This window comes from Elaeis guineensis, chromosome 12 (assembly GCF_000442705.2).
Source record: "Elaeis guineensis isolate ETL-2024a chromosome 12, EG11, whole genome shotgun sequence".
Lineage (NCBI taxonomy): Eukaryota > Viridiplantae > Streptophyta > Magnoliopsida > Arecales > Arecaceae > Elaeis > Elaeis guineensis.
This window is the reverse complement of record NC_026004.2, coordinates 17,776,294-17,803,868: the sequence shown is the minus strand read 5'-3', so window position 1 is coordinate 17,803,868 and position 27,575 is coordinate 17,776,294. Positions and strand designations below refer to the sequence as shown.

The window sequence follows — 27,575 nt, the reverse complement described above, 5'->3', positions numbered from 1 at the left end:
ATATGTAATTATTTATTTTGCAAGAAAGTATCAGATTGATTTTTTTTTATTAACAAGTTGCATATTTAGCAATTCTTGCATAATTTTAAACTATAAGATAGAAAATATATATTTGTTGAACATTAAATATATATTTATCAAATGCTTGATGTTCGTTACATATTTGTTTATTCTATAATAAGCTTTATGCTAAAATTTAAGAATATAAGTGCTAAAAAACTTCTAAGTATGCTGCCAAAAAATGTAAAACTATTTATTTTATTTTACTTTATTATTTTTTGATAAGATGGTCGTCCATACATATTTAGTTAGAGAAAATTCAAAAAAATCAGGAAACAAAATATCCTTTAATATCTCTAGGGTTAATGATAAATCAGTCTGCAAGACTTCAATAAAGCACTCAGTGACAAACGAAGCCATCCAATCTATCGTCCTGTATGCCTCATGATAGATATACGAAGATAGTGCCTTCACTAACTAGATTTCATACATCCTTTAACAAGGTGGGAGATAAAGATCCCCTAATCCGACTCCAGATTCAACTAACCATGGCTATTTAGTTCTCCTCCAATGGAATAGACTTTGTCCCGAAACTATTCATTTATTGAAAAGTCAAAAGCTAAGAAAGTTTTGTATATGATATTCTTTAATTCATTTATTATCATGAACTTTAAGAACTTGAAATCTATAGTTCGATGTAAAAGTTTGTATCACTATAGTACAAAAATAAAATTATAATTACTATGAGATAAAAAGAGTAAAAAAATTAGTCACTAATTAGATAATGTGGATTATTTCATTCAATTCATAAAAAAAATATGTTCTAGGAGTTTTTTGAGTAAAAGGAGATTTAGAGGATTAATTTGTTTTTGAGAAAGATGATATGTCAAATTTAGATATGCACGTGAGGGGATGGGCTTTAGTCAAAAATTGATACAATATTTTTTGACGTGAGCCTAGCTCCGCCATCCTTTAGGACCATCTTCTAGGCCTAAGCCTAGCTTATCCTCAAGCTTCGAGCTTGGGAGTCGAATCTCAAATTTTATGAATATTTTCTAACTTTTAAAATACTAAAAAATACTCAATGATATTAACATATAAAATATGAATAATTAAATATTATTAATAATATATTTTTTAGTTATGAATTAAATCTAAAAATATATTAAATAAAAACTAATAACATTAAAAGAAAAATTTCAGGCCAGGTAGAGGAAAGCCAGGATTTGATCTCCAAGCCTTAGACAGTCCTGAATGCTCCAAATTTGCAGACCCAACCAAACCTGCTTGGCTTAAATTTGTGGGCGGGTTTAGTGGTGTGGCGTAACGAAACGGGATAACAAATAGGTACCGGCACTACAGTATTTTCTTTTCCCCGTACAATATTAGAGTAGTTATTTATTGGAGGGGTTCGATGGCCGTCCATCCGATGGACCGCATCCATAAATGCACCATATCCTGTGGTGCTGCGTGCGCACCACAGAGGATCCATGCTCGAAGTTTAAAGTCCAACGAAAGTTGAAACTTTTCATACTAACACATACCAGACCCTTGCCTGTTAACGTAACACACGGCCGAAACGAATGCGGGTTTTATCTCCCGTGCGAAAGAATGATCGATCTTCTTTCGTGGCGTTAACACACAACGTCTGTTTCGTGATTTGTACCGCCGGATGGAAGGGAGAGGTTGAAGTTTCGACAACTGTGCAAATATACAACCCGAACCCGAACCCGAACCCGAACCCGCACACCCGGACGAAACACCAAACTTCCCCCGCTCCTCTGCAACCCCAAAAACTCTACCCACCTCCATTCCCTTCTCTCAGACGCACCGACAAAACGTCTTCCGACCGACTTCCCGCCCGATGCTGCCGCCCGCCATGGATACTCACCAACTCCTCGACTCTCTCACCGCCCATATCGCCCTCTATCACTCCTCAATCCCTAACCCTAGCCCCAGCCCTCGCGCCAGCGTCCTCCGGTGGTTCTCCGCCCTCTCCGCCGCCCACCGCCAGTCCGTCCTCACCGTCCTCGACCCCGACTTCGTCCGCATTCTCCTCCAGATGCTCTCCCGCCTGCGTTGCCACGGCCACGGCTTCTTCTTCCTCCTCCCCGACCTCCCCTCTCCCTCCTCCTCCCTCCCCTCCCTCTGCTTCCGCCGCTCCGGTGGCCTTCTTGCCCGCGCTGCCGCCGCTTCCACCGCCGAGCTCGCCCTCGCCCGCTCCCTTCGCCTCTTCGGGTCCCGGGAGGAGGAGCAGACCGCCGAGTGCCCCCTGGACTCCCTCACGGTCTCCGAGGACTTGGTCGCCGATGCGGACCGGTTCGTGGAGGTCATGGATGGAATTTCCGGCGGAAGGTTCCTCAGAGGGGAGGTTAGCGGTCTGGGGGCGCCCTGGGCCGAGCTGCCATGGTTGAAGGATAAGGGGTATTACAGCTTGGAGGCATTCGTGGCGAATCGAATGGAGGTGGGGTTGAGGCAGGCGTGGCTTAGCTCCCATGGAGGGAAGAAGCCGAAGGTGGGGAAGGCAGCGAAGGAGAAGGCCGGGGTAGCTGGCGTGGCGGCCAATGCCTTTTGGAGGAAGAAGGGTTGCTTGGATTGGTGGATGGGGTTGGATCCCGGGCAGAGGAAGAAGATTTTCAAGGCTTTTTTAGGGAAGGCAGCTAAATGTCTGGTAATCGTTTTACCATCTGGGCTTTCCGATGTAACTTTTGTTCTTATTCCCCGATTTTTGTTTCAAACTGCAAGAGTTATCATATCATCAATGGAAACTAAGAGAAAAAAGGAGAATATTTTCCTCGTTTGAATAACTAGTGATGAAATCTGAACGATGTGAGGATTGATATGGTTTATTTTTGGTAAAAAAAAAAGAAACGTCTAGTTTAGTAAGCTTTTGATTCAATTTCATTTTATGAACTAATTCTTCATGACAATTGACAATACTTTCATCTTAATTCATGTTAGAGGATGTGAAAGGGGTGCTACAATCTTATCCCTGAATGCTTATAAGTACTTTTGTCCACGAAATCTTTCCATGCGATTTTTACTTGTCACTTGCTTAGTGAGAGAAAATCAGAATTGTTGCAGGAACTAGAACCAGGTTTTACTTATAAATTGCTCAACTTGGTCAGTTTTAATCTAACATTGATTTCTGCTGTTTGGCTGAACTTGCAAAGGCCTTCCTGCTGTTTGGTAACATCACCATTAGGTGCGTCATTATTAAGCATTTGATATTCAACATGGTCTTCCTTAGTGTTGGTTAGGTCTAGATGGTGGTTTGTGTTGCTCTACAAGCATGCTCGTTTCATTGTACTGTTTTGTTTACTCATACTAATCCAACCAACCAGGTACAGGGGCAGCTCCTCGCCAAGGAAAGTGATCTTTCAGGCCCGTTTGGAAGCAGGATAGGCAAAACAGGGATAAGGGAGAGTTATAAACCTGGTGGTGTAGTCTACAGTGGATTTAGCTGGTGCGTATCTTGTTGCTGTATGGGAAAATATAGGGTTGTCCCATGTAATGATTGCAACAATTCTACTTGGGCATTTGGATGCAGACTAGCGATACCAGAATTCTGTCTGGGTTTTATTTGAGAATAAGGGTCAACTTTTTAGAAAGTGGACAAGTTTGCCCTTCCCATTTTGTTGTTAATTTTTGAGTAATATTTACATAGCCATAATAAAGTATCAAAACATGCCATGCAATATCATAGGCAAGGATGACATAATAATTTTATAATTTATTCCAATAGTAGATGAATTAATTTTACATCATTAGCTACAACTAACATTTTGTATTGTTCTATGTTATATTATTAATTATCAAATAATATTTTCATAGGGCCATGTAATATACATGACAAAATATCTTGGGCCATGGATGACAAGAAAATATTACAATTTATTGCACTAGTTGATGAATTATTTTTGTATTATCAACTCTATTAAAATATTATATTATATTATTAATTTTGAATTAATAATATATCCATCTTATTTTTTAATATTATTTTGTATTTTGAATTATTATAAGTAAAGGGGAGATAATCGAGGGCATAGCTGGCATTTCCTCTGGTAAATGCTAGGCTAAATTACCCCACTTATCCCCGGTATATATCTACACCAAGGTACCTAAGGTACAACAAGCACCTGATTTAGCTGGGTTAAGTTTCTGTTGACCAAATTTGAGGGATAAGCTAAACCAGCGAGATAGCTCGCTTTGTTCGGCTGTTATCTCATATTTAAATGGGGAGAACCCCCCCCCCCCCCTCCTTTATGCTGGTTCCAAACAGGGCCTTAAAGTACGATAGTTGACAGTACAGAATCCATTGGGGGGCCAACTTTGTGCTGTGCATGGAGCTTAAAAATTCACACATGATTTATTTTTGTGAAGAGGAAGATCGGATATTTCTATTAAAGTGGTTTAAGATCATGGAAGGCATGGTCATGAACTTTAGAAGATTGGTGTAGGCTATGTTTTTAGCAAGTAATGTAGCTCATTTTTGTGAGATCATTCTTTTTGGTTTGTCCAAATTTTCTGTATTTTCATGTACAATTTGGACCCATATTTTCTTTTCATTTCCATTTAGACATTGTTGACCCTAAAAGTTCCCGTGTTCCCAAGAAATCTTTATGTTCTAAGCATGGTAAATTACAAGTGAGAAGACAATTACCACTGATATATTAGACTATAAAACAAGAACAAGCTTCCATCTAGATTACATTTTGAAGTAAGACATTTTTCTAACACTCCAAATAACCTAATAAAATTATGGCCTATGAATGTTTGCACTATTTATGGACTGCATAAACATTGCACTAATCCACTAAATAAGTTTGTTATATTCAAGGGTATATAGAATATTCGTTGGGCTCCCACCACTCCCTCCCTCACCCCCTCTTCTCCCATAAGGCAGGGCTGGAATTCATGGGCCTAGAATATAATTCTATCATACTATAACATTCTTCTTTGGTTATCCTGAGGCATATTTGGGAATTGTTTGCTGATCGATGGATCTATTGGTGTTGGATCATAGGTTTCTTTCTTTCAGAAATAGGCATATAATGAAAGATAAGTGGTAAATATATTGGACATGGATGATTATTTTTGAACTTTGTAGATGAGGTCCAAGACCGGCTTTATAATATAGTGGGCTTACCTTATGCTTGGTTTAAAGCTAGTCCTTGATCCATATATAAGTATGATATGAAGGCACATAATTAATCTATGAGTGAAAGAATGTCTTTAATCTAAAAGTTATCAACTTGCAATTATCCACCACTCAAAGTTAATCACGGGGTGGCTTATAATACTATCTCCGTAGTTATTAGATGAATATTCATGTTGTTGTCAGAAAAAGAAGAGAAGATCATTATTTTTTGGTACTAATTTGATAAGGAATAAGTGGAGTGCAGCATTTTTTCCCTTTTTTTGTGCCTAATCCATGCTTTTGCCTCTTGTCAATGATAGTCTAAGGGTTTAGTTACTGCTGCCTACTGCCTTAGCTTACTGCATCGGTATGAATATGCCCCTCTGTATTCATATGCCCCTCTGTACCATACCCACACATGATACATAACCTTATTTTTCTGTGATGGCACCAAGAGGCATATTGTGTTATGGTACAATACAATACTATGCTGTACCTCCAAGTTATCAGCATCGGTGCTTCCACCCTTGAATGAAATTATGAAACAAAGAAAGAAACTGCCAATTCCTATATGGAACTATATATATTTTCTTGAATTCTTGTATTTTATTAATGAGATGAATTTCAGCTGATAATAATTTATACTTGTAAACATCTTCTTTTTGTTCATCCATAATTGCTAATATGTGAAAACTGTAATTTTTCAGGCAAATGAGATTGTTAAAGGGTCAGACATTGCTTTGAGAAATGAATTTTGTTTTTGTAAACTTGAATCTGAACTGCAACTAAGATATGGTCCAACAGCATCTTGGCAAAGGGCAAAGCAGTCATTGTCCAGAAGGAATCCAGATTTGTGCTTGGATATCATCACTGCACCATCTTCTAGAAGACCACGAACCCTGGCCATTTGTTTGAATAAGTTGCTAGTGGTTCAGGAGATATCTACTTTTTTAACATGTTGGTTTAGTGAATATGAAGATGAGTTATTATTTTTCAGCACATTAGAATCTGTTGACACCTTTTCTGATTGTATAATAAGAAAGCTGCAAGGACTCCTCATGGTTGTTTCCATTAAGTATATAAATCTTGAACTTATGGGAGATGTAAGGTTGAATGCCATCCTGCACAAAAGTGAAGAGAAGTGCAATGTTGGTTGTCAGAGAGGGAAGAACAAATGTCGCAGTTCAAAAAAGCTAAGTTCTATTCCTAAGCCATCCAAGGTTGATTCGACATTACACAAAACTTCTATGGTATTCACCTTCTTTCAGCAACTCCTTTTTTTTTTTTTTCAAAATTTTTATATTGACAAGACTTAGTGATAAATAATTTGGGGATTTCATTTCCAGGACAAAGGATATGGAACAGACTGTGCATTTGATAGCAGCAATGGGCTTTGCCCCCCAGAAAAAACTCTCTCAATAGTGGATAATCAGAAGATAAGGGCGGCTAATCCTTGTGTTCTGAAGACATATCCTGAAAAGGAAACTCCAATATCAAAACTTGAGAAGGTAAGTCTTCTAATGTACTTCCTGCATATGCGTTAGTTTAAGTGTTAATATACTGTTATTATTTAGGAGCATGCTGCAGTTTTGGCTGACTGCAAGAGCCATAAAAGTAAGAAAAAGGGTGGACGAAAAGGAGCTAAAAATAAAAATCCTACCTTGGTGAAAATTGGACTTCCTGAACTTGATAACAAGAAAAATGCCTTAACATCTGTTGTTGCAGAAAGTGAATTGGCAGAATCTTTACCCAATGCCAACGATTCTACTGGGAGGCATAAGCTGTCTCCTGTTTCTAATTTCTGTGATGCTTCTGATAAGCCTGGTATTGTGGATCAGAATGAAATGATGAACACTCAGCTAGATCCTAACCATCATTCTATCACAGATTGCCGTTGTACTGGTGTGAAATGTAGTATGAGTTCAAACAAATTACAGGACCATAACTCTATTACAATGGCTGAAGGCATCCCACAGATATCTTCAGGATTTTCTTTGATTAACACTAATATTTGTTGTGACAAACTTGTACATTGTATTAATTCTTCCATAAGGAGTTCCGGAAACACTACTGCATGTGAAGTCATGAGCCCTGCCATGCCTCCAACTGAGCTTGAGACTGGTGCATTTCATAAGAAACATGAGCATTGTAGTTCTCGGGATATGAGTGACACCAGTTCACAGTATGTTGCTCGTTCAAACTTAGTTCGAGGTGTTATGCATGAGAATAATACCATAGCACTGAGTGATTTTAGTGGATCTTATGACTATAGCCACACAAGTTCTATGGGAGGCACTTCATTTGAGTGGCCTACCATATCACCACCTAATTTTACATCTGGTAACTCACAGCTTCTCCCAGCTGCCACGGACAGATTACATCTGGATGTTGGTCACAAATGGCCTGGTCAGTTTCATCAGTCCTTTCTGCCTTCTAGGCATCGGGGAAGAAATCCATCAATTGAAGGTGAACACAGTCAAATTTTACGTCCTCTAACTTTGCCCATGAGCTATGATTGGCCTCCAATGGTCAAAAGTTATAGTAGATTGAGTCAGACTGTGACTGTAAACTATGATTCTGGATATGTTCCAAGGCTGCAGTCTTCGTTCTGCCCAGGATTTGGCACTCATGGACTGCAAATTAATGGGACCTCCAGTGAAAATGGGGGGAAGAATCCTGGGGATATTCTTGATGTGCATGATTTGAAAAACACTTCTGATTTGGTGGATGATACTGAAAGTTACTGGTTTTCTGAAGAAGAATATGAAACTCATGCATTTTCTGGAAGGGATTATAATCAATTTTTTGGTGGTGGAGTGATGTACTGGAATCCTCCTGAACATGTTGGAACAGGCTTTTCTCGCCCACCTTCTCATAGTTCTGAAGACAGTGCTTGGGCTTGGCATGAAGCAGATATGAATAGAGCCATTGACGAGATGGTTGGCATGCCTGGCTTACCCGCTTCCTATAATACAAATGGTCTGGCCTCACCACCGGCTGCCCCATTTTGTTCACCATTTGATCCTTTGAGACCTGGACACCAGTCTGTTAGTTATTCTATGCCGGGAAACAACTTCAATGGGAAGGTATTGAACCCATCATCATCAGTGTCGGATGGTCCTGAAGAGAAAGCATTAATATCTGTGAATGATTCACCTAATGGTGTTGAGGGCATGAATGGGGATACACTTCCATACTCAATGTTGCGGCCTATCATTGTTCCAAGAATATCAAGGAGGGGTTCAAGATCTGAATTTAAGGTTGGTCATGATCATAAAAGCCCATGTGTACCTTCTACTAGGAGGGATAACCCTCATGTCAAGCGACCGCCATCACCAGTGGTACTTTGTGTTCCTCGAGTACCTCGACCTCCACCACCATGTCCAGTTGGTGAATCTAGAAAGCGAGGCTTTCCTGTTGTAAGGTCTGGTAGCTCAAGTCCTAGGCATTGGTGTATGAGAAGTTGGTATTCTGATGAAAATAATTATCGGGAAACTCGCCTTTGTTTGGATGGTGCTGAAGTTGTTTGGCCTTCATGGCGAAACAAAGGGCTTGCTACCTCTCCAATGGTGCAATCTATTCAAGGGTCTTTGTTGCAAGATCATCTCATCACAATTTCCCAGCTAGCTTGTGATCAGGAACATGTATGAGCTATTTCATCAATGTTTTCCTCATAAATCTTGTTTGCAAGGTTTTAAATCCTATAGGACGGGACTGTCCTGATTTTTTCATGGAATGGGATGCGTCGTCGTCCCATCCTATCCCAACACTTGGGATAGAGGATATCCCAAGATGTTCCAATCGGAACGCTGGGACGCTAATAGGATGGCCCTAACCTGATATATGGGATAGTACTTCATCCCGATGTCCAATGTGACGTCCCGCTGGGACTTGAATCCTTACTTGTTTGTCTATATTCTGATTTTGTATTGAAAAATTGATGTTACAGCCAGATGTTGCATTACCACTGCATCCTCCTGATTTGTTAAATTGTCCATCCATTAAGACATCCCTGTCTATGATGCACAATCTTCTTCATGAGGAAATTAATCTTTTCTGCAAGCAGGTATGACATTTTGGATAATGTAAAGCTTATCTAGCTAAATTTTTCCTTGCGCATATCAGTTGCACCCACATTGGACATCACACCACTGTGTACTTCTGCTTTTGCTTAGGAATTTAATATCATTACACCAGATGCACATGATCTGAACAGATTGAGCAGTTTATTAATAGTAAAAATTCAGGACATTCATAGCACACATGAGCTTCGTAGACCTACCAAGAGTTTAACTTCTTGATACATTATTCCATCTTTAAATTTTTGTCTGTATTGATCATCTGGACTCCAATGTAATTGCTGGTTCATCATTAATGGCAAATCTAAGGTTGCTGCTGAGAATCTGATCAGGAAGCCCTACATTAATTGGGCTGTCAAGAGGGTCACACGATCTCTTCAGGTGCTCTGGCCTCGCTCTCGGACGAATATATTTGGTTCTAACGCAACTGGTTTAGCTCTTCCAACTAGTGATGTGGATCTTGTGGTTTCTCTTCCTCCAGTACGGAATTTGGTGAGAAATAGACCATGGTTCAGAGAAAAATCCTCATCATTATTATGTACAGTTGACTCTGTTGAAATTTGAAAATCAACAAGTGAAGTTGTTTGTCAGGAACCTATCAAAGAAGCTGGAATTTTGGAAGGTCGTAATGGTATCAAGGAAACATGCCTTCAGGTATCTTGCTTGATTTGCTTATATGTGCACAAGTTATGTTGCATGTGTCATGCTTTATCTTTGTGGTGTTCCAGTTGCTAATCATCTACTTATCATAACATTCTCTAACATTGAAACTGAAGGCACATCAGATCCTGAATTAAGGCTCTCCTTTTGTGATTTCAATTTTATGATTACACCTCATAAAACCTACCTTGTAGCTGATTTTTTTTCCTAATGGATATTTGTGCATATTATTTTGCTTCTTAATGTGAAGCGGAAGGCAGAAATAGATTGTTTTTCATAATAGTTTATTTTTGTCTAATTCAATCCATTTCTTCAGTTTCTTAGTTCTCTTTTTTTTCCCATGTAGATCTAAGTGTTTTTATTTTACCTTGTTAGCTTAGTTTATGCCGGATATTTCTCAAGGATATACTATGCAAAGACATCACATTATTCAGTCATTCTGGATGAGTAAAGCTGTTAAAAGTTCATCTGTTTTTTTTGGTACATAAAAATTCATCTGTTTAATCTCTTCTGTGAAGTACTCTTTTACTCTGATACATTGATATGAAGGTGTTTTTGCATTTGAACATGCATTGCTTCTTTGAATTTTCATATATTTTTTCTACCTTATTATAAAGCAAGGTTCAAGTTTGTCTGCAGACACAAGTATTCATATGTTTAATGGATGGTCTGTAATATTTGGTTGTTTACAACAAAATTAATTCTCTTCATGCTCTCTGGCAAAAGTCTTCTATTTTGTGTTGTCATTTACTGGGACTCACAGAGGAGAATGTTTAATTTCCATAGAACCTCAATACTGCAATTTTGAGAAATGATAGGTTGTGGTTAACAATTGTCAGAACACTTCTGTTCTGTCCTCCCCTTAGTATACAACCATGGATTATATTGCTGAAGTGATGTACGGAATTTTGAATTTCTGTTCTTTGCCTCTTTAAAGTGGTGCAACTCATCAGAATCCATTCTGTGGCTTTTCCCATTACTGATTACTCTTCTGGTTTTGTTCCAGCATGCTGCTAGGTACCTTGCAAACCAAGAGTGGGTTAGAAATGACTCCCTAAAAACAATAGAAAACACTGCAGTAATGCCTCTTTTTTTTTTTCCTTATTGTTTCCTCCTTTGAATAATTCTTTCTTTTATTTTCACTTTGGCTCACTCATCTCACTGTCAACTTATGTCCGTAACCAAAACATGTGGTGTCCAGATACCTGTGATCATGCTTGTGGCAGAAGTTCCTCATGACATTAATCTTTCAAATGAAAATTCTTCCATTGTTGAGTCACCAGAAGCATATTCAATGAAGATGCCTGGAGGTCAAAGCATCCCTGGTCCAGATCAGTCTAGTTCAGACAATACCTCCTGGCCAATGTGTTCAAAGATGAAAAAGGATGAACCCATTGATATGAAATCAATTCATCTCGATATCAGCTTCAAGTCACCATCACATACAGGACTCCAAACTTCTGAACTGGTAATCTTTGTCTTTTCAACATTTTTTGTATTTGTAAATTGCACACAAATTTGTTTCTTCTTTTACATTGGATTCTTTTCCTTCTTTTAAGTGCGAGGTCTTATGCTCTTTGGATACACAATTAAATGAATGCTATTTGTCATACTGGAATTCTGTATGTATGTTCAGAAGATATCTGTGACCATATATGGTGGGCTACACATTACTTGGCTTGACTATTTGGCTTGAAGGGAACTTTTCTTGTTTTTCTTTCATATATCACTAAGTTTTCTTGATTCTTTATTGGAAGTTGAGATTTTAAGCACAAAATTAAAATGTTGAAATTAAACTAGGCAAGTTGATTTTCTCAATTGGCAAATACTTGTTGAGCAATGAAAAATTAATTTGATGTAGTAAATCCAATTTTTGCTTTATTCTGGACATATGGACTTTAAAACATTTGTTGTTGTTGGATTTTTTAGCAATTTTATTTGTTGAGTTATGTGGAGGAAGAGATGCTATGTAATTGAAGCCATATCTTCTATTTCTCTATAGATTAGTTGGGTGGAAATGCATGCTTAATTTGTTCGAATTTAATAAAGATTATGGAGCTTAGACTTGAGTGACACTTATTCTCAGGCACCATTACCAAATCTAAGGGTGGGGAAGTGCTGGATCTGGGCCAGTTTAATCTTTATCCATGTTTGAACCCAAAAACTCAAACCTAAACTAAAAGCCTATATCATACTTGAAGTGGATTTGGTTTGGGTACCGGGTAGCTATAGATATATATTTGATTATGTTGTGCTCATTTATAGAGAGAGGAGTGGGTTTGAAGTGAAATCATCATATTTGATAGTGGATAATCTTTTCTGATACATGATTTATTGTAAATCAGTTATCTAATCAGATACCAGGTAGTTATTGGATATCTTTTGGATTGTTTTTTTCCCATATATAAAAAAAGAGGGAAGGGAAGCCTGAGTGGTCTGGGTGGAGGGGCAGGGTGATGATGAATATGCGGGTGGAGACATATAGTTGATGTTGTTTATGTATTAATGATAATAATGTTGTTTGTTGGGTTTTCTATGTGCTGTTCTCCTGAGCCTGCTCCAATAGGGTGTTAAGTCCAAACTGACATATTAGCTTGTCGATCCAAACAGGGGACTCAGTTGGCAATTTCGTTATTTGACAATTTGACCCAAACAGGGGACTCAGTTGGCACCTGGTCATACCATGAGCTGTAAGGCACTTAGAGATCCTGAATCGACTGGTGTCAATTTGCACCTCATCATGCCGTGCATGGATATGACCCTCAGAAAAATGAAGGGTCAAGGATGGCCATTAAAATTTGTGATGGCATAATCATGGTTCTTGTATTAGTGTAAATTCCATCTTAATTTTCATTTGCAGGTTAGAGAGCTCTCTCAGCAGTTTCCTGCTTCTGTACCACTTGCTTTGATACTCAAGAAGTTTTTGGCAGATCGTAGTTTGGACCACTCTTATTCTGGTGGTTTGAGTTCTTACTGTTTGGTAAGTTGTGCTCATTTTGTTTGCTTTTTTATTGAGAAAATTAATTTTCCAATGAATGTTGAAGAAGTTCGTTTGAACTGCAATATCTGGGTGGTCTTATTTTTTCCTTGAATAGTTTTTATGTGATTTCTGATATTATTGTTTTTAATTGCAGAGTCAGTTATCTCTGACTTAGCAGAAAAGTCATGTCTACATATTTTATTTTTTAAGAACTGTCTCCATTATTTGTCACTTGCTTCTTTTGGTAATTGATGTTCTTTCCTTGGGTTAAAAGGAAAAGATAACTAAAATATTAGCAATATATAACTGCACCCACTGGTGGTTTGTCTAGGTGAACAGAGTTACAATTTATCCATATCCTGAACTTTGGAAGTGCATTGCTCATTAGCCATTTTATTATGAACTGAATGAGGCAATGTCTCACCACTGGAGAATTCCTGCCTTCAGTGATACTGAAATGACTAAACCTGTGCTATTAATGCATGATATTCTCTCAAGTCTGAAATATATTTTCTTTTCATGACAAATTGTCCAGATTGGCATACTGTATATTCACGAAGTCATGCAGACAGGCTAAATTGCCTGAGTCTTGCCTCCATCCCTCTTACTCTCAAAATATAAACTAGTTCTTGAATTCTAGGGGAAGAATGAGATTTGGGGGGGTGTTGGGGGGAGGAAGAGAGAGAGGGGGGGGGGTGAGTATGGGATGAGAGAAGATGGGAGTAAGTGTTGATTAGAGAGTTAAGAGGGAGGAGGGCACTCAGGGTCAAATGTGTTGTGAAGGTTAAAGAGGTTACTAGCAACAATATACAGCCAATTCTGCAAAATTGACATGCATGAGGTTGCTAGGCATCATGGGTGGTCATGGTCATGATGGGCATGGGACTACCAATGCCATTTGGCCTCTGTACAGTTGATATTCAGAAATCTATCATCAAGTCAAAGGAGGGTTGGATCTGGCATTGGACAATCTTCAGATTCCTCATGCAGGATTTTGACTGAGGCAGATCTTTCAACCAATAATTGGAAAAAAAAAAAACAGCAGCATTATGGGATAGAGGGAATGTTGAAGAGACGTGACAAGGGGCTGGAAAAGAAGGGATGAAGGGATGAAAAAAAGATGGTTTTGTTTTTAGGAGTTTATGTCTATAATATATTATTATATTGTTATATTATTATTATAGAGGGTGGGCTGTAGGGCAACAGTGAGGTTGCTCCATTATGACCTAGGTGTCATAGGGATGAAATATGGAAACAGTCTCTCAGCATGCAGGGGAAGGTTGCATACATCTAACACACTGCAGATCTTGTGGTGCCAGGATCCTCGTCTACTGTAACACCCTTTTTTAAGATATTATCAGACATTATTTTTCATTTGAATTTGATCTTTGGTCCAGGTCAGGGCCACTCTCTGCTTGTTCTAAATATAATCTGCCTTGAGATTGATTAGGTATGAAGTGCAAATTTGCTTTGGTATAGCTCAGTGAAATCAAGGTCCCGCTGCTTTTGTTTCACCTTGCCCATTACTGCCCTTGACCTTTTAGCTTGTATAACCTGATCACAAAATTCAAGGCCCTTCTAATTATGAGCCCCTAGACCTCTTAGCTCGTATAGTTGCATTTTCAATTTACAAAATTTATCACTCATACCATATGCCTATGCCTTGGTAACCACTTCTGCTTTCTGGGCCTATCAAGAGTTTCATCAAGAAAATACTTAACTGCAGTCTGCATGTACCCAATAACACTTTAATCCCTGCTTAAGAGCTAGTAACTCAACTAACCCCCAAGTTTGAATAACTTGAATGCATCTTTCTTTCCACCCATTTCATGTTTCCAATCATTATCGGCCATAATTTCTTTGATACACAGGTTCTGTCATGGAAGAGATTACTGAAAAGGAATCTAATGTGGAGATTTGTCGCTTGAGGACACATTTAAAACAAGATATTCTTGCTTGCTTAGGCAACCTAAAAAATTTTCATTGGTTGGGCCTGTGACTCAAATACTGATTGGAGTAGCTAGCTAAATGCTGAAGACTGGACTTGTCCAGCTTTCTTGGTCTTTGATCACCAGTAGACTTAATGGCCTTAGTCTGACCTTGAGAACTAGATGAAAGTTTGGAATTACAAAAACAAAAACAATATGTCATGACTGGAAGTGGAGTAGAAAATTTAGACTCAACAAGAGCTATCAATTATTTTTCTCAGTAAGAAGTTGAAGTACCATTGAAGGGAGTTAAATGGTATGGTCGAGGTACTTTTTAGACTGAGATAGTGGTATTAACACCATTTATAGTCTTATTAGTAGGCTAGAAAGGAAAAAAACTAACATCATAAATTCGCAATGGTCAAGGTTATTGTGCTGTTGTGCGAAGGAATTTACGAAAGAAACACAATGGTGTATTCTAGATGGATGAGAGGGCAATGAGGGTTTAAGATATTTAGTTAGGTATCTTGAAAGCTAGATAAAGATATGAGGATCAAGTTCCACAAACCTCTCATAATCTTACCAAAATGATATGTCAAATATAAACTACAAACTACATCAGGTCACCATATTATAGAATCTGCAGAATCTTGATCAATTCCCCTGATTAAGTTGTTCTCAGGAACAGCATTTGCAGCGATTTATTCAGTTGATATTTGGCTTGTTTAGGGCCCAACATAGGTCCAATCCAAACCTCTTCTATCTTGTATCTGAGTGCATTAATAGTTTAGTATAAGGTAATCCAACCACATTAGTTGGATGGCAAGCATTGAGAGTAACATCATAAGAGACTAGGAGTGCATGATCTCAAAATAATGCCTGTGCAGCCTCTATGATGCTCTTTGTTTCAATCTTTTTGCTGATGGTATTGTTCTACATTTTGAATCTCGCTATTAACTCATAGAACATTCATATGTTTTTAATTATTTTGGAATATTTTTAGCATTTTCTAAGCACATGAACTGTTTGTTACTGGAATCTAATCATACTGTGTGATATGACCATAACATTAGTCATGGTTAATGGTATCCTTGAATAATGATGTTTTGGATGGAACAGAAATCAAGTTTTATGTTTAATCTGTTAAAGGTTTGTTTGGTTGCAAGGACAATTGCTCAGAAAAATTACTTTTCTAGGAATTCTAGGTTTCCTTTTTTTTTTTGTTTAAATAAAAAGTTGATGAGGTTGGAAACTTTATTGCTAGATCTCAGCAAATTTTCCTTTTCCATGAAACCAAACTTGCTTTAAATCCCTCAATGATCGATATGAAAATGGATTTTGAGGTAATGTAATATACAATTTAACATCTTTATTAGAAAGAGGCATAAGAACTACTAAACCTAATATGTCTTCATGGACTTTGTACAGGTGTTGCTAATTGCACGCTTTCTTCAGCATGAACATCATATTGGTCAGCCTGTCAACCAGGTAAAATTTGTAACATTTGTCCATGGATCGAGGGAAATACTTCACCACTTGTGGGCAGTATTCTATTTCTGACTTTACATGCATGTAGTACTAATTGTTTGTAGTATAACATAGTTTAATAACTGTTAGAAAAGAGAGGTTGATATGCGCAGTGGTAGGAATCGTGAAATTAACTTTTAATTAAAAATGCGAGATCTCATCTTGAAACAATTCGGATCCCTCATAATTACTAAAATTAAGATCAATATAATAAAGTGAGATCAAATCATCATCTTTGCGTGGGTAGATCTACATCGCAATTTGATGATCGTGGATGTGTTCGCGGTCCTTTTGAAGCCACACAAGCGTCCGGCCTCTACGAATATCCACACGAGATTTTGATCTGATTAAATCTGATCTTATCGGGCTGCTAGCTCCCTTACTGAGATTCTTCTTCTGATGGTGGATTTTTTTTCTCCTATTTCTGAAAATCCTTCCGAACGATTTTAGCCTTTCCTCTTCGTAGATTGCATTTCGCACAGGAACGGATCAAGAACCTTTCCTCAGCCTTTCTTGATTTCCTTCTCAAGAAAATCCTGCAGTCCCTCTCTCTTTTCTTTTGGGTGTGGGATGGGGCGTCCAACAACTTAGGTGTAAGAGATGTGGGGGAGAGAGATGGTGCGTGAGATATGAGGCATCCAACAACTTGGGCGTGAGAGATGTGGGAGAGAGAGAGAGATGGTACGTGAGATATGAGGCATCCAATGACTTGGGATGTGAGAGATATCTTGTGTGCACTACTAAAGGAGGAGTGAGATCTTATCTCTTTTATAATTTTGAACTCCTTCACTTTAGAGTCCTAATGCAACAAATTTTTGACATTTCAAATCCTTTGACCTGTCCAATACTTAGACAAGGACTCTTAGAATGCCCAAACTCTTTGGGCCCTTATCTCTTTGGCATGTCCGACTCTTAGGCATGAGGAATTTGTCTGGTGTGAGAAAAGTGGCACACAATGACAAGGGAGGCGTCATGGGCGTGAAGAGTCCTTCTAGATGTCAATCATATTGATAGATCAAACTTTGACAGATCAACCTTTGACCGATCAAAGTTTGTTAGGAGTCCTACTGCTTTTACATTTGATTGTGTCAACTCTTTGACATGTCAAATCTTTGACTTGGCAATCTTTGACATGTCAACCTATTTGACTCAGATTTAAACCGAGTCCTATCAAATTAAATTCAACCATATGATCAAATACAACCTCTTATGTGCGTAATCCCATAAATTTTATTTTATCCGGTAGCGAGATATATTGTGATCTCCATCTATAATTTACTGAAACTCTTTTCAATGGATCGGAATAATTTCAATATCATTGAAATTCTTTTCAATGGATCGGACTAATTCCAACTCGTCCCAATAAAAATTATCGAGCATCAAGAAAATTCTCATAAATTTCACAATCCATTAGTGATACCTAGCAGCATATAGTGGCATTGTAGCAGAATGAAATGGATGAACCTCTAGGTGCAGTTATCGTATAATACAATCATTCTATTGCGAGTTCCGACTAGACAGAGGTTATGAAATTACTCATTAAATCCCATTATCTATCATATATCTAATTTATTTGACTCGAATTTCTTATTTGAAAATGCTGAAAATCTTTTTCCACTATTCACACAGCCTTGGTCAAGATTTTCTGAATTCAGTCTCGTAAATCATATAGGATCATCTTCCTTATGTACCAAGGACGATAGATTCCATATAGGTGCATATCCTATTCCTACAATGATTACTGTAGCCAACGTGCACCATAAGGATCCATATGACTAGGGATCAAATGTATGTACAGTCAAACTACAGCAATCCCATTGTGAATAGTCGAGACATCGTGGATCAAAGGACTAGTCACACTACTGTAGCATCGAGTAAGTCATTGACGAGTGAGTAGATCTCTAAGTGATTTCTCGTATTAGTCACACTCGGTACTCTTATTCACTAACAACCACCAGCACTCTTGCTTTGGTGTCTCCACACTGTAGACTCGAGACTCGTCTATTCTAAAAGAAAAGTGATCCGTGCACCAATCTCATTGGATCAATCATTGTCCCCATGATGATCCATTGATCGGAAGAATTTAGGAATTAATCATCAATAATATGCCTCAAATTTTCGACTCTTGAGAATATATGTCATTATTTTATTAATTTTTTAGATGATTCATGGACACACACAAAATGAATGAAATTAAAAATCTAATTTTATTAATAATGAAAAAGTAAAATACAAAATTATGTCCCAAAATAAATACATGTGTTAGTCTGATTGGCTTTTAGGGCATATATCTAACAATAACATCGTGCCCACCAGCATATGTAGTTTTTCTTATCCATATAACTATCAACGAGTCTATCTCCAATATTAAACAAATGATTGATTACCTTTTGATCTGGGTTGTTTATAAGTTATATTTGTTTATTATAGTTAGCATCCTACTACATCAGTGAACTCTTCTATATATATGGAATGGCAGGTATGTAATAAGAATCTCCCAAACACTAAAACATTGGACTTTTGTGTATCTCTTTTTCTACTTGGATAAGGTTCATTTTCAAGAAGCAGCTTTTCAGTGCCAAGGAGTAAACTTTGCATGATTTTTGTTGTTTAAAGAGGGAGGAAGGAGGTGGTCGTTACCTGGGTCTTTGCCTTAGATGAATTTATTGGGACATGACTTTTTAAGATAAGATGCACATGAGGTGCTTTTCTAATTGGAAAGCCAAGCTCCCATTTCTTTGTGTGAAGTTGATTATCATTAAGTTATTGTTTCATTCTGTCCATGCTTTTGAGAGTATCCATGGACAACTCCTTTTTGCAGTAGAAAGGGGGTGCAAAATTTGCATCTACAATTTGATTTTCTGGGATGTGGTGGTTGTGAATAGAAGAAATGATATGTTATGAGTTAGAATGTCAAGAGGACTGAACAAGAGTTGCTGGATCTTTGGAGAGACAAGGCTACTTAGGTAAGGAGGCAACACCTTTGCAAAAAGGAAGATTTCTCTTAGGTTTTATTGAGTCATTGGATTTTTTCTCTAGAAAAGAAAATTAACCTTTGCTGTCTGATTATATGTAAATTTCAAGGCTGAGTTATTATGAATTTCAAGCTTCTGTATCCATGGATGACACAGATATGAGATTACAGCAACTTTACTACTTAGTAAATCTCATGCTTATCTTTTTTTTTTTTCATGTTTGGTTCTGTGTCATACTTGTCTGGTACTTGCTACAATTTAAGAAATTCACCTGAGTGACTGATTGTAATTCTTCACTTGTAATAAGCATCATATTTGATTTCAGCTATATATGATCTAAATCATTTGCTATTTGCAGAACCTGGGTAGTCTTTTGATGGATTTTCTCTACTTCTTTGGGTGAGGACAAATTGCTTAAAATTTCGTTTTAGCCATGTACAGGAATAGGCAACTTAGTTTCTACTGCATTGCAAGATCGATGTATTATATGGTTTTCTGGTTTCGGTCTAGTTCAAAAGTCAAACATATTACTGAACATTATAATTTGTTTTTATAACTTTAGGAATGTTTTTGACCCACGTCAAATGCGAATTTCAATTCAAGGAAGTGGAGTTTATATGAATCGAGAAAGAGGGCTCAGGTCGTGAATGATTCTAGTCATAGAATTGAACATGACCTCCATTTATTTGATTGTATGCTAATATCTGGATTATTTTCTTATGTGAATTTTGGCAGCATTGATCCAATTCATATTGATGATCCTCTTTATCCAGCTAACAATGTAGGGAGGAATTGCTTTCGTGTACACCAATGCATTAAGGTCAGCAGAAAATTCACTACTTCATCTGTTATTTGTTTGATTCATTAAAGCCACTGTCACACAATATGACTGTGTATCTGTGGTCTTTATTTTTCTTGGTTAATTTTTCTGGGGATTTAGAGAAGAAGATTATAATATCGTTTTTCTTCTTTAGGCAATGCAATCCCAAATTTTTCTCAATCTTTGGTATATATATAGTTAGTGTCCCTACATGCGATAAGAAAAAGCGGTTTCTGGATATTTGTCAAAAAGTCTGTATACTGGCACCTTAATTTACTAATATGGCTATTGAAGTTTGAACTTTTTGTGGCATATATTTCTATCAGGAAGGTTTCTTGAAAATATGTCAACTGTAGTTTAGCTCAGAGAGTGTCCACTGGCCTTGATTCCCTAGAAAGGGCTGAGCCTTTATGAATCATACGACAGGACATTTTAATAACCAAGCCATTTTTACTTTTCTGTTTTAGATTGCATAGTTTGGTTTGTGTATGACATTTGGAAGCCTGATCCAGTCCTCGACCTCTGATATCATAACCACAGGGTCACACTGTTCTGTCATTTCAACTCATCTTTACTTGATTCATAGGTGTAACTAATTGCATACAATTAGTCAGTTAATTGATGCTGAATGATTTAATCTCATACTGAAAAGTCCTTTTTTTTCCGTCTGTGTGTATCAAAATTGATGATTTTGGTGGTCCAATCTGTTTTGGAGAAGGCGGTTCATATGTTGCAAGTATGTTATCCCCATTGTGGTCAAGATAACCTATCTTGCACAAGTTGCGAGCAGTTATTAATGTTTCAATATATTGTGGTGCATATACTTAACCATGATGATCCAACCTTTTCCCAACTATTTGGATTTGGCTACATGGATCCTTGTTCACCAAGTATTCCTATTTGAGGCTGCCTCTCGTATTACTCCAAGCTTCTGTCTGCCTTTCCATACCACTGCTGTACATACATAAGCTTTAAAATTTTGATTTTGGCCTACTTTACTTCTAATAGTGTGCCATTTTCGGCCAAAATCCTCTGAAGTGATTGTAGATTGTTTGTTAATGAAAAAAAAAAGGGAGTTGAAAGCAGAATAGTTCTTGAAATGATTGAAGTTTATATAGTATTTAAATAAAAGGTAATGTGTGCAATAAAAACAGTTCGCGGGCAATTTTAGTGGAACTGAAATGGATTCTGAAACAACTAATGTGAGGCCTGAGCTGGCCCATACATTCCAAGGATTGCTTTTTGGTTAGATCTGTTGAGGAACCAGGACATATTTGTGGAACCTTTACACAAATATGAGTTGTCCTATCTGCTAATCAGTCTTCTAGGTTTATGCTAACTGGCCTTCTAGGTTTTGTACACAGATGGGCATTAACACAGACATACAAGCAATGTCTCTTTTTCTATCAACAGGCCTTCTAACTTTTCGGAAAACCTTCTCTTGACTGAAGTTAATTGGGTCAACAAATTGTATTATTTTCAGAGGGTTTTATGTAAAGTTGACAAGTGGCTGCAAAAGTCTGCTTAATTTTCTGTCAAACTTTGTTGGCATAAAATTGTGCTATATATGACCTTAGTTTGGTGGGCAAAGGCGTGGATGATAATGATGATAATTGGATAATGATGACAATAATAATGTGTATGTCTATGTCTTAGCTATAGTTGGAATTCCTGTTAGTAGGATTGAACCAAATCATACTGGCATAGAATATGTATTGGGCCATCTAAATTGAGAATTTACACTGATGGTCTTGGTCTGCTACATCTATGTTAATTTCATTGTTAGAATGGTTTGTTGAATTGCGTTTTGTCTCCTTAAAAATTGGTAACAGGCTTTTGCCGACGCTTACTCGGTGCTGGAAAATGAGCTATCACAGTTCTCCGGTAATTGTGCTTCAACTTCAACAGGAACATTCAAGATACTTCAAAAAATTGTGCCTAGTATTGGTCGTGAGGAGTGATATTTGATCATGAGTAACTATTTTTCTTGTCTGAATGGTGCTGGCTTGGCTGCTCCATTAGTGGTGGTAAGCAGAGGTATTGCAAATTTTGCCTGCTTTGCATACTATTGTTCAGGTTGACAGCCATACTATGCTGTTTGCTAGAATCACCTCTGTATGGATAACTTGCTTCACTCAAAGGTATGATTGGTTTTTGTATGGTGCTGAAGTATCTGCGATTAAATGAAAGAAGTATTTTTCCTGCAATGGTACCCAGTGGTATGGCATTGTACACACTTAAACATGAGAGAACATTTCTAAATTCTCAAAAATTTGCATGCAGGTATGAACTGGAAGCAGACATTCTTGTGGTGAGTTTTTGGCTTCATTGTTGGTTAAGTGTTGTTACTATTTGGTCAAATGGGTGTAGTTGAAGCTTTTGGTTACTGTCTGTCTATCATTGATTCCTCATTACAGAAATTCTGGGCCCTGTTAAAAAATGATATGTGAAGTGACATCCAAACTACCTGGCCAGGAACAACTAGACGTGTCTTGGTTTACCAGGAGCTCAGATTGATTGAGCAGGTGTTCTGCACTTGATGATCATCTGCTTTAATTTTGTTCAACAACTGAAGATAATGCCAAGATTCAAATGGATGGGATCAGCCATTCAGTATGATCTTCAGTCTTATCATCTATCTGGGAGCTGGCCCGTTGAAGTGTTGTGCATTTTGCAGTGCATGCAATAAAGTATGTATGCAAATGCTGCTTTTCTAAATTATTTGCCTTTGAAATTGATGGTCCTTTTAGAGATAGAAAGCAAACTTTGTCTATTTATCCGAATTAAAAAAAAAAAAACAACCCAAATTTTTTCAACCTCCATCAAGTGTAGTGTAGATGCAATGCTGGGGGTCAACACAAAAACAACATAATAGGATGTGCTCGTGATAAGATTTCTGATAGGATTTTAACAGAAGTTGTCTTATGATAAGATTTCTAATAGGATGTGCTTGTGACTGTGCGCATGTAAATGATCACAACGTTTTTTCCCTTTATTAAATGATAATCATGCTGATTTGCTCGTGCATTAAAGCATTATGTTTACTTCATTAACTCCTATATTAATTCTTATGGGATATCAACCTTCTTTCATGCCTTTCATGCATACATGCATGCTCAATTGTTCCTTTCTTAGTCTAGCTTATTTCCTTTCCAAAAGATTTTCTTCTTTTCATAATTTTATTTCTAGCTACTCAGAATATCTTCTTCATTGTTAGAAGCATGCTGTAAACATTTGGCATGGTTGAAGCTTTATGCAAGACTTGAACGATGATTATGACTTGGCCAAGATGATATGGATGGTCGATAATGGCATTGGAAGACCTGAATGATGGGCTTGTTACCTGAATGATTACCGCTCTTGAACTTTGATCAAATAAATTCAGTGATTCAGGTCTCTCTATCTCTCTCATTGGAATTATTAGAGGGTTCATACAAGGATGTTTATTCTCTGACTCAACTTCTGTCAACCAGGCAGAGTTTCATTGCCTAGTTCAGTGAAATATTCTACTGATCAGCCATGAGACTGGGCATGCAGTATACCCATTGCCTACCATACACACTCTGAAGCAGCTGTCTGATCTATATGCCAGCACTCAGATTTGTCAACTTTCAACTAATTAATTCTTTCTGGGGCTGCTTCTTGTTGCTCGGCAAATGGCTGTGAACTGGGTTTATATGCTAAAGAGTTTATCTCTACCCATTTTGACTATAGTAGCCTAAGCCTCATGCCAAGTTCCTCTCTGGGTGTATTGCATGAGACTGGGCATGCAGTATACCCATTGCCTACCATACACACTCTGAAGCAGCTGTCTGATCTATATGCCAGCACTCAGATTTGTCAACTTTCAACTAATTAATTTTTTCTGGGGCTGCTTCTTGTTGCTCGGCAAATGGCTGTGAACTGGGTTTATATGCTAAAGAGTTTATCTCTACCCATTTTGACTATAGTAGCCTAAGCCTCATGCCAAGTTCCTCTCTGGGTTTATATGCCAGGTTGTTGACGAACCTTTTTCCTATGCCTTGTTGGGAAAGCTTCTTCCTGTGGTCTCTAGTGATCATTTTTGTTTTTCCCTTGTGCCAATTTTGGCATGCACGGTTCCATGTGAAACAGTTGATGTGTTTGTACAGTGCAAGCTACACTATGGAATATCTATAATGACTAACTTGGATTTCTAATCATTGTTCTTTTTCTGTGGAAGATTTCTAATCACCACTTGAGCTTGTTTACCATGTTTAGCAGGACCATGCAGGACAAGTAGTTGTGATTTCTATTATCATTGAGCTTAGTTTTATTTTGCGAGTATTATCAGCCAGAGTTTGCTGTGGTTGTTTCAGCCTTCGGGTTCAGTCTTTGGTTGTCAAATACATCTGTCAAGATCTATTCATCGTGTGGGCTGGACTGGTAACTGGCTTATGAAGTTCCGCATTCTTTGCCTTTACTGCTGAAGTATCTGCAGTTTCTGCAGATAATATGGAGAAAGCACAACAGCAATTATTGGTTTACAGTATTGATGAGCCGAGGCATTCTTTCCAATGACATCGGAAATCATTCCTCCAAAGTTCGAAGGTAAGCAAACATACCTTGGCAAAGAAAACTATCAGCATCAAATTCTACTGTATATACTTTGCGGTCATACGTAGAACACTTTTTATGACGTTGTCACTTTTCTGGTCTTTGTATCCCTCTCCATTTTGACTACATACAGTATAACATGCAATAAGCATAAAGTTTGATAGTGGGGAATGCTGAAGCAGCCCACGTTCAGAAAGAGGGACCAAATTCCTGTGTCATGAGCCCTCCACATAAATTCATTTGTAATCTCCAGAGATTAGGGATGGGGATTTTTCAAGTTGCATGCTGCTGCTCTACCATAGTGCTACAGAAGTTGGAAACTTTGTCAAAGCCTCGAAAGTGAATGGTAATGTGATAGGAGCAATTCTATTCGCACTCTTAATCTCTTGTGCTGGTACGGTCACTGATGTGTCTGCTAACTTAGCATTGCCAAATTAGCGAAGTGTCTCCATGTGTTTAATTTAGTAACTCTCTCATGAGAACCTTTCATATACTGGTGTGGTGATGTCAGATTAGCTGCTATGTCCTCTGAGCAGGTATGGTATTACCGAGTAGTATTGAACGGGTGGATACATGCTTTTACACCATATGGTTCTTTGATTTTCTTCATCTCTACATGTGAATAACAACTCATGGTCATGAGTTGAGGGTATGCAATGGAGTTGGGCAAGGCTGAGAGGCACATTTTGTTGATGCAGTAGCATAAATTCATGGAGTGGTTCGCCATCGGTGCTCGGTTGGTTCGCTGCATTGTAGAAACAAAGCTTTTTCAGTGGCATAATTTCATGGATGATATTGAGAATTGTGCGTGGCCGTTAGATCAACAGCTAACAGTCTTGCATCATCTGCAGTGCACAAACTCCAGGAACAGGATCCTACTGCATTAAGACTTCGCCTGGCTGCAGGCATATTCGTTCATGGGGGCCAGGAATGGGTCGACTATGATTTCTTATAAAGTTGCAGCAACCAATGTGGCTCAATCATGAAGCTAAAAGAAAATAAAACCCAGAAAACGAAGTATCCAAGGGGATGGCAACTGATTGCATTTTGGATCTATTTGTAATGCTAACTAATGAAAAGGAAGTATCACCTACCCTTGGTTCGGATGGACCAACTCTGGCTATAAGGTGACAGAAAAAACCGAAGAAAATAAACTGCTTATGAACGAGAATTAAGCACCATGGTTGAGAGAATGGAAGGACCTTTGTTGATAACGTTTGTTTTCTTCTTAATCTAGTGGAAAATCAGGTTGCAATTCATAGGTACGAGGCATTTGAGCAAGAGACAAAGGCTATCATCTGTTGAGAAATTTTTTGTGCACCACGGGCGGTGCAGAATGCGTGCATCATTCATCGTGATTGATTCGCATGGGATCAGAGCACGACACACAAATTTTTTTTTTTTTTGGCTCCATGCATGAGTCAATTATCATGAACGGTACGTGTGGTCCTGCACTACCTGTGGTGCGCAAAGAATTGCTTGTCATCTGTTTGGCTTGTGGGCTGATGGCCTACACAGAAAGCATCCGAAGCTGGTAAGCTTCCTTCCAGGTCGGTTTGTTCACCGGCCTCAAAATTTAGGAGACTTTTAATATCCACTAATATTTTGTGCTTGTATAAAATGACCAGTATGTCCTTCCAGCAGGATTGAACCTATTCAGGGGCCCCGATCTTGAACCAGCTCTGATCAATTTGTTGGTCCACAAGGGTGAATGATAAAAGTTTGCAGAATTTTTACAAAAATTTGCTATGGAAATGTAGCTTTCAGCATTTGATTGATCCATCCTACAACCATGTAGGGTGATCCAAGTATAAACTTACCTAACAAAGTATGAACGGGTTCAACAAATTGTTTGAGCATCGAAAAACCAGACCGGTTTATGTTCTGGTCCAGATCCTAACTTGGAGCACAAAGAATGAACACTACATTAGTCATCTGTAAAGGGTACTTGGTCCAACAAAAAATATAAATCATTATTAGGAAAAACTATCCTTGATTTCTTTCTTGGAAAGTATAAAAAATAGTGCCGTCTCCTTTTTATTTATTTATTAAGATCAAGAATAATTCCCTATTCATATTGTTTAACATCCTTTATTTGTGGTTTTGCTGTTATTCCAAAGTCCATTACTCATTGCTTCAAAGGAGGGGAACAATGGCGCATATGGTGGCCCTGGCCAAGCTTAACCTACTGGCCAGCGGCATCAGCAACGGGCAACTCCTCTCTTCTCTCCTATGTCTCTTTGTGCTCAAACTCCCCCTCGCCACCCTCATGCCTGCATCGTTCTCAGATATGGCCTCATGCTTCAGGCTCCTCCTTTTCCAACTAAATCACATCTTGTTCCATGACACACCAATGACAAGCAATCATAGATGGAGGAGAGCCCTCCGACTTCTCCGAGATCGCATTATCAGCAGTGAGGGGTCGATGATCCAGTCTGACATGGAAAATTTGAACGCGATCACCATGCTTGCACTCTAGGCTTACAGTAAGTGAACTCCCACAGTGGATTAAGGAGACTCTTTTCTTATGTTCTGGTGATGTATATGTAATATTGCTGGGTTACTTATCTCCATGTTATTGAAGGCGTTTGGTAATGTCTCGTAAACTATATATAATTGTGCAGTGAACTTTTGATAGGTCACCACAAGTATGGTTAGAAGGGTTCTCTCTCTCTCTCTCTCTCACACACACACACACTCAAAAAAAGAGAGAGGAAATTCTGGTTAGAAGGTTTGAGGTTGTGTTGATACGTACGTTTTAGTTTGGTGTTGTAGGTAAAGCCACAGATATTTGCTTGTTGAATTGTTGAGGGGTTTCAGAGAGCTGGCAATAGATTTATGTCATCCTGTAAAATTATTAATATCAATATATGGATATCCCCACCCTC

At 38.0% G+C, this 27,575-nt stretch overlaps 1 protein-coding gene across 14 annotated transcripts; it reads left to right on the top strand.

Annotated features, from left to right (window-relative positions):
- The first annotated feature begins 1,771 nt into the window (after positions 1 to 1,771).
- LOC105055002 (uncharacterized) lies at positions 1,772 to 27,575 on the top strand. 14 transcript variants are annotated; one of them, XM_073246986.1, is made up of 20 exons: positions 1,772 to 2,671; positions 5,851 to 6,393; positions 6,490 to 6,651; positions 6,718 to 8,787; positions 9,093 to 9,209; positions 9,532 to 9,714; positions 9,814 to 9,876; positions 10,889 to 10,960; positions 11,084 to 11,350; positions 12,743 to 12,862; positions 16,219 to 16,278; positions 19,651 to 19,691; positions 19,855 to 19,932; positions 20,028 to 20,112; positions 21,945 to 22,423; positions 22,530 to 22,802; positions 23,333 to 23,505; positions 24,450 to 24,681; positions 24,821 to 26,221; positions 26,808 to 27,575. In XM_073246986.1, exons 1-15 carry the CDS (start codon positions 1,865 to 1,867, stop codon positions 22,071 to 22,073), a joined length of 4,797 nt encoding a protein of 1,598 aa, XP_073103087.1. In that variant the 5' UTR covers positions 1,772 to 1,864; the 3' UTR covers positions 22,074 to 22,423; positions 22,530 to 22,802; positions 23,333 to 23,505; positions 24,450 to 24,681; positions 24,821 to 26,221; positions 26,808 to 27,575. The 14 variants fall into 14 exon arrangements, with proteins under 14 accessions (XP_073103087.1, XP_073103088.1, XP_073103086.1 ...); XM_073246987.1 differs by having other exon boundaries at positions 24,450 to 25,033; positions 25,386 to 26,221; XM_073246985.1 differs by having other exon boundaries at positions 24,450 to 25,033; positions 25,224 to 26,221.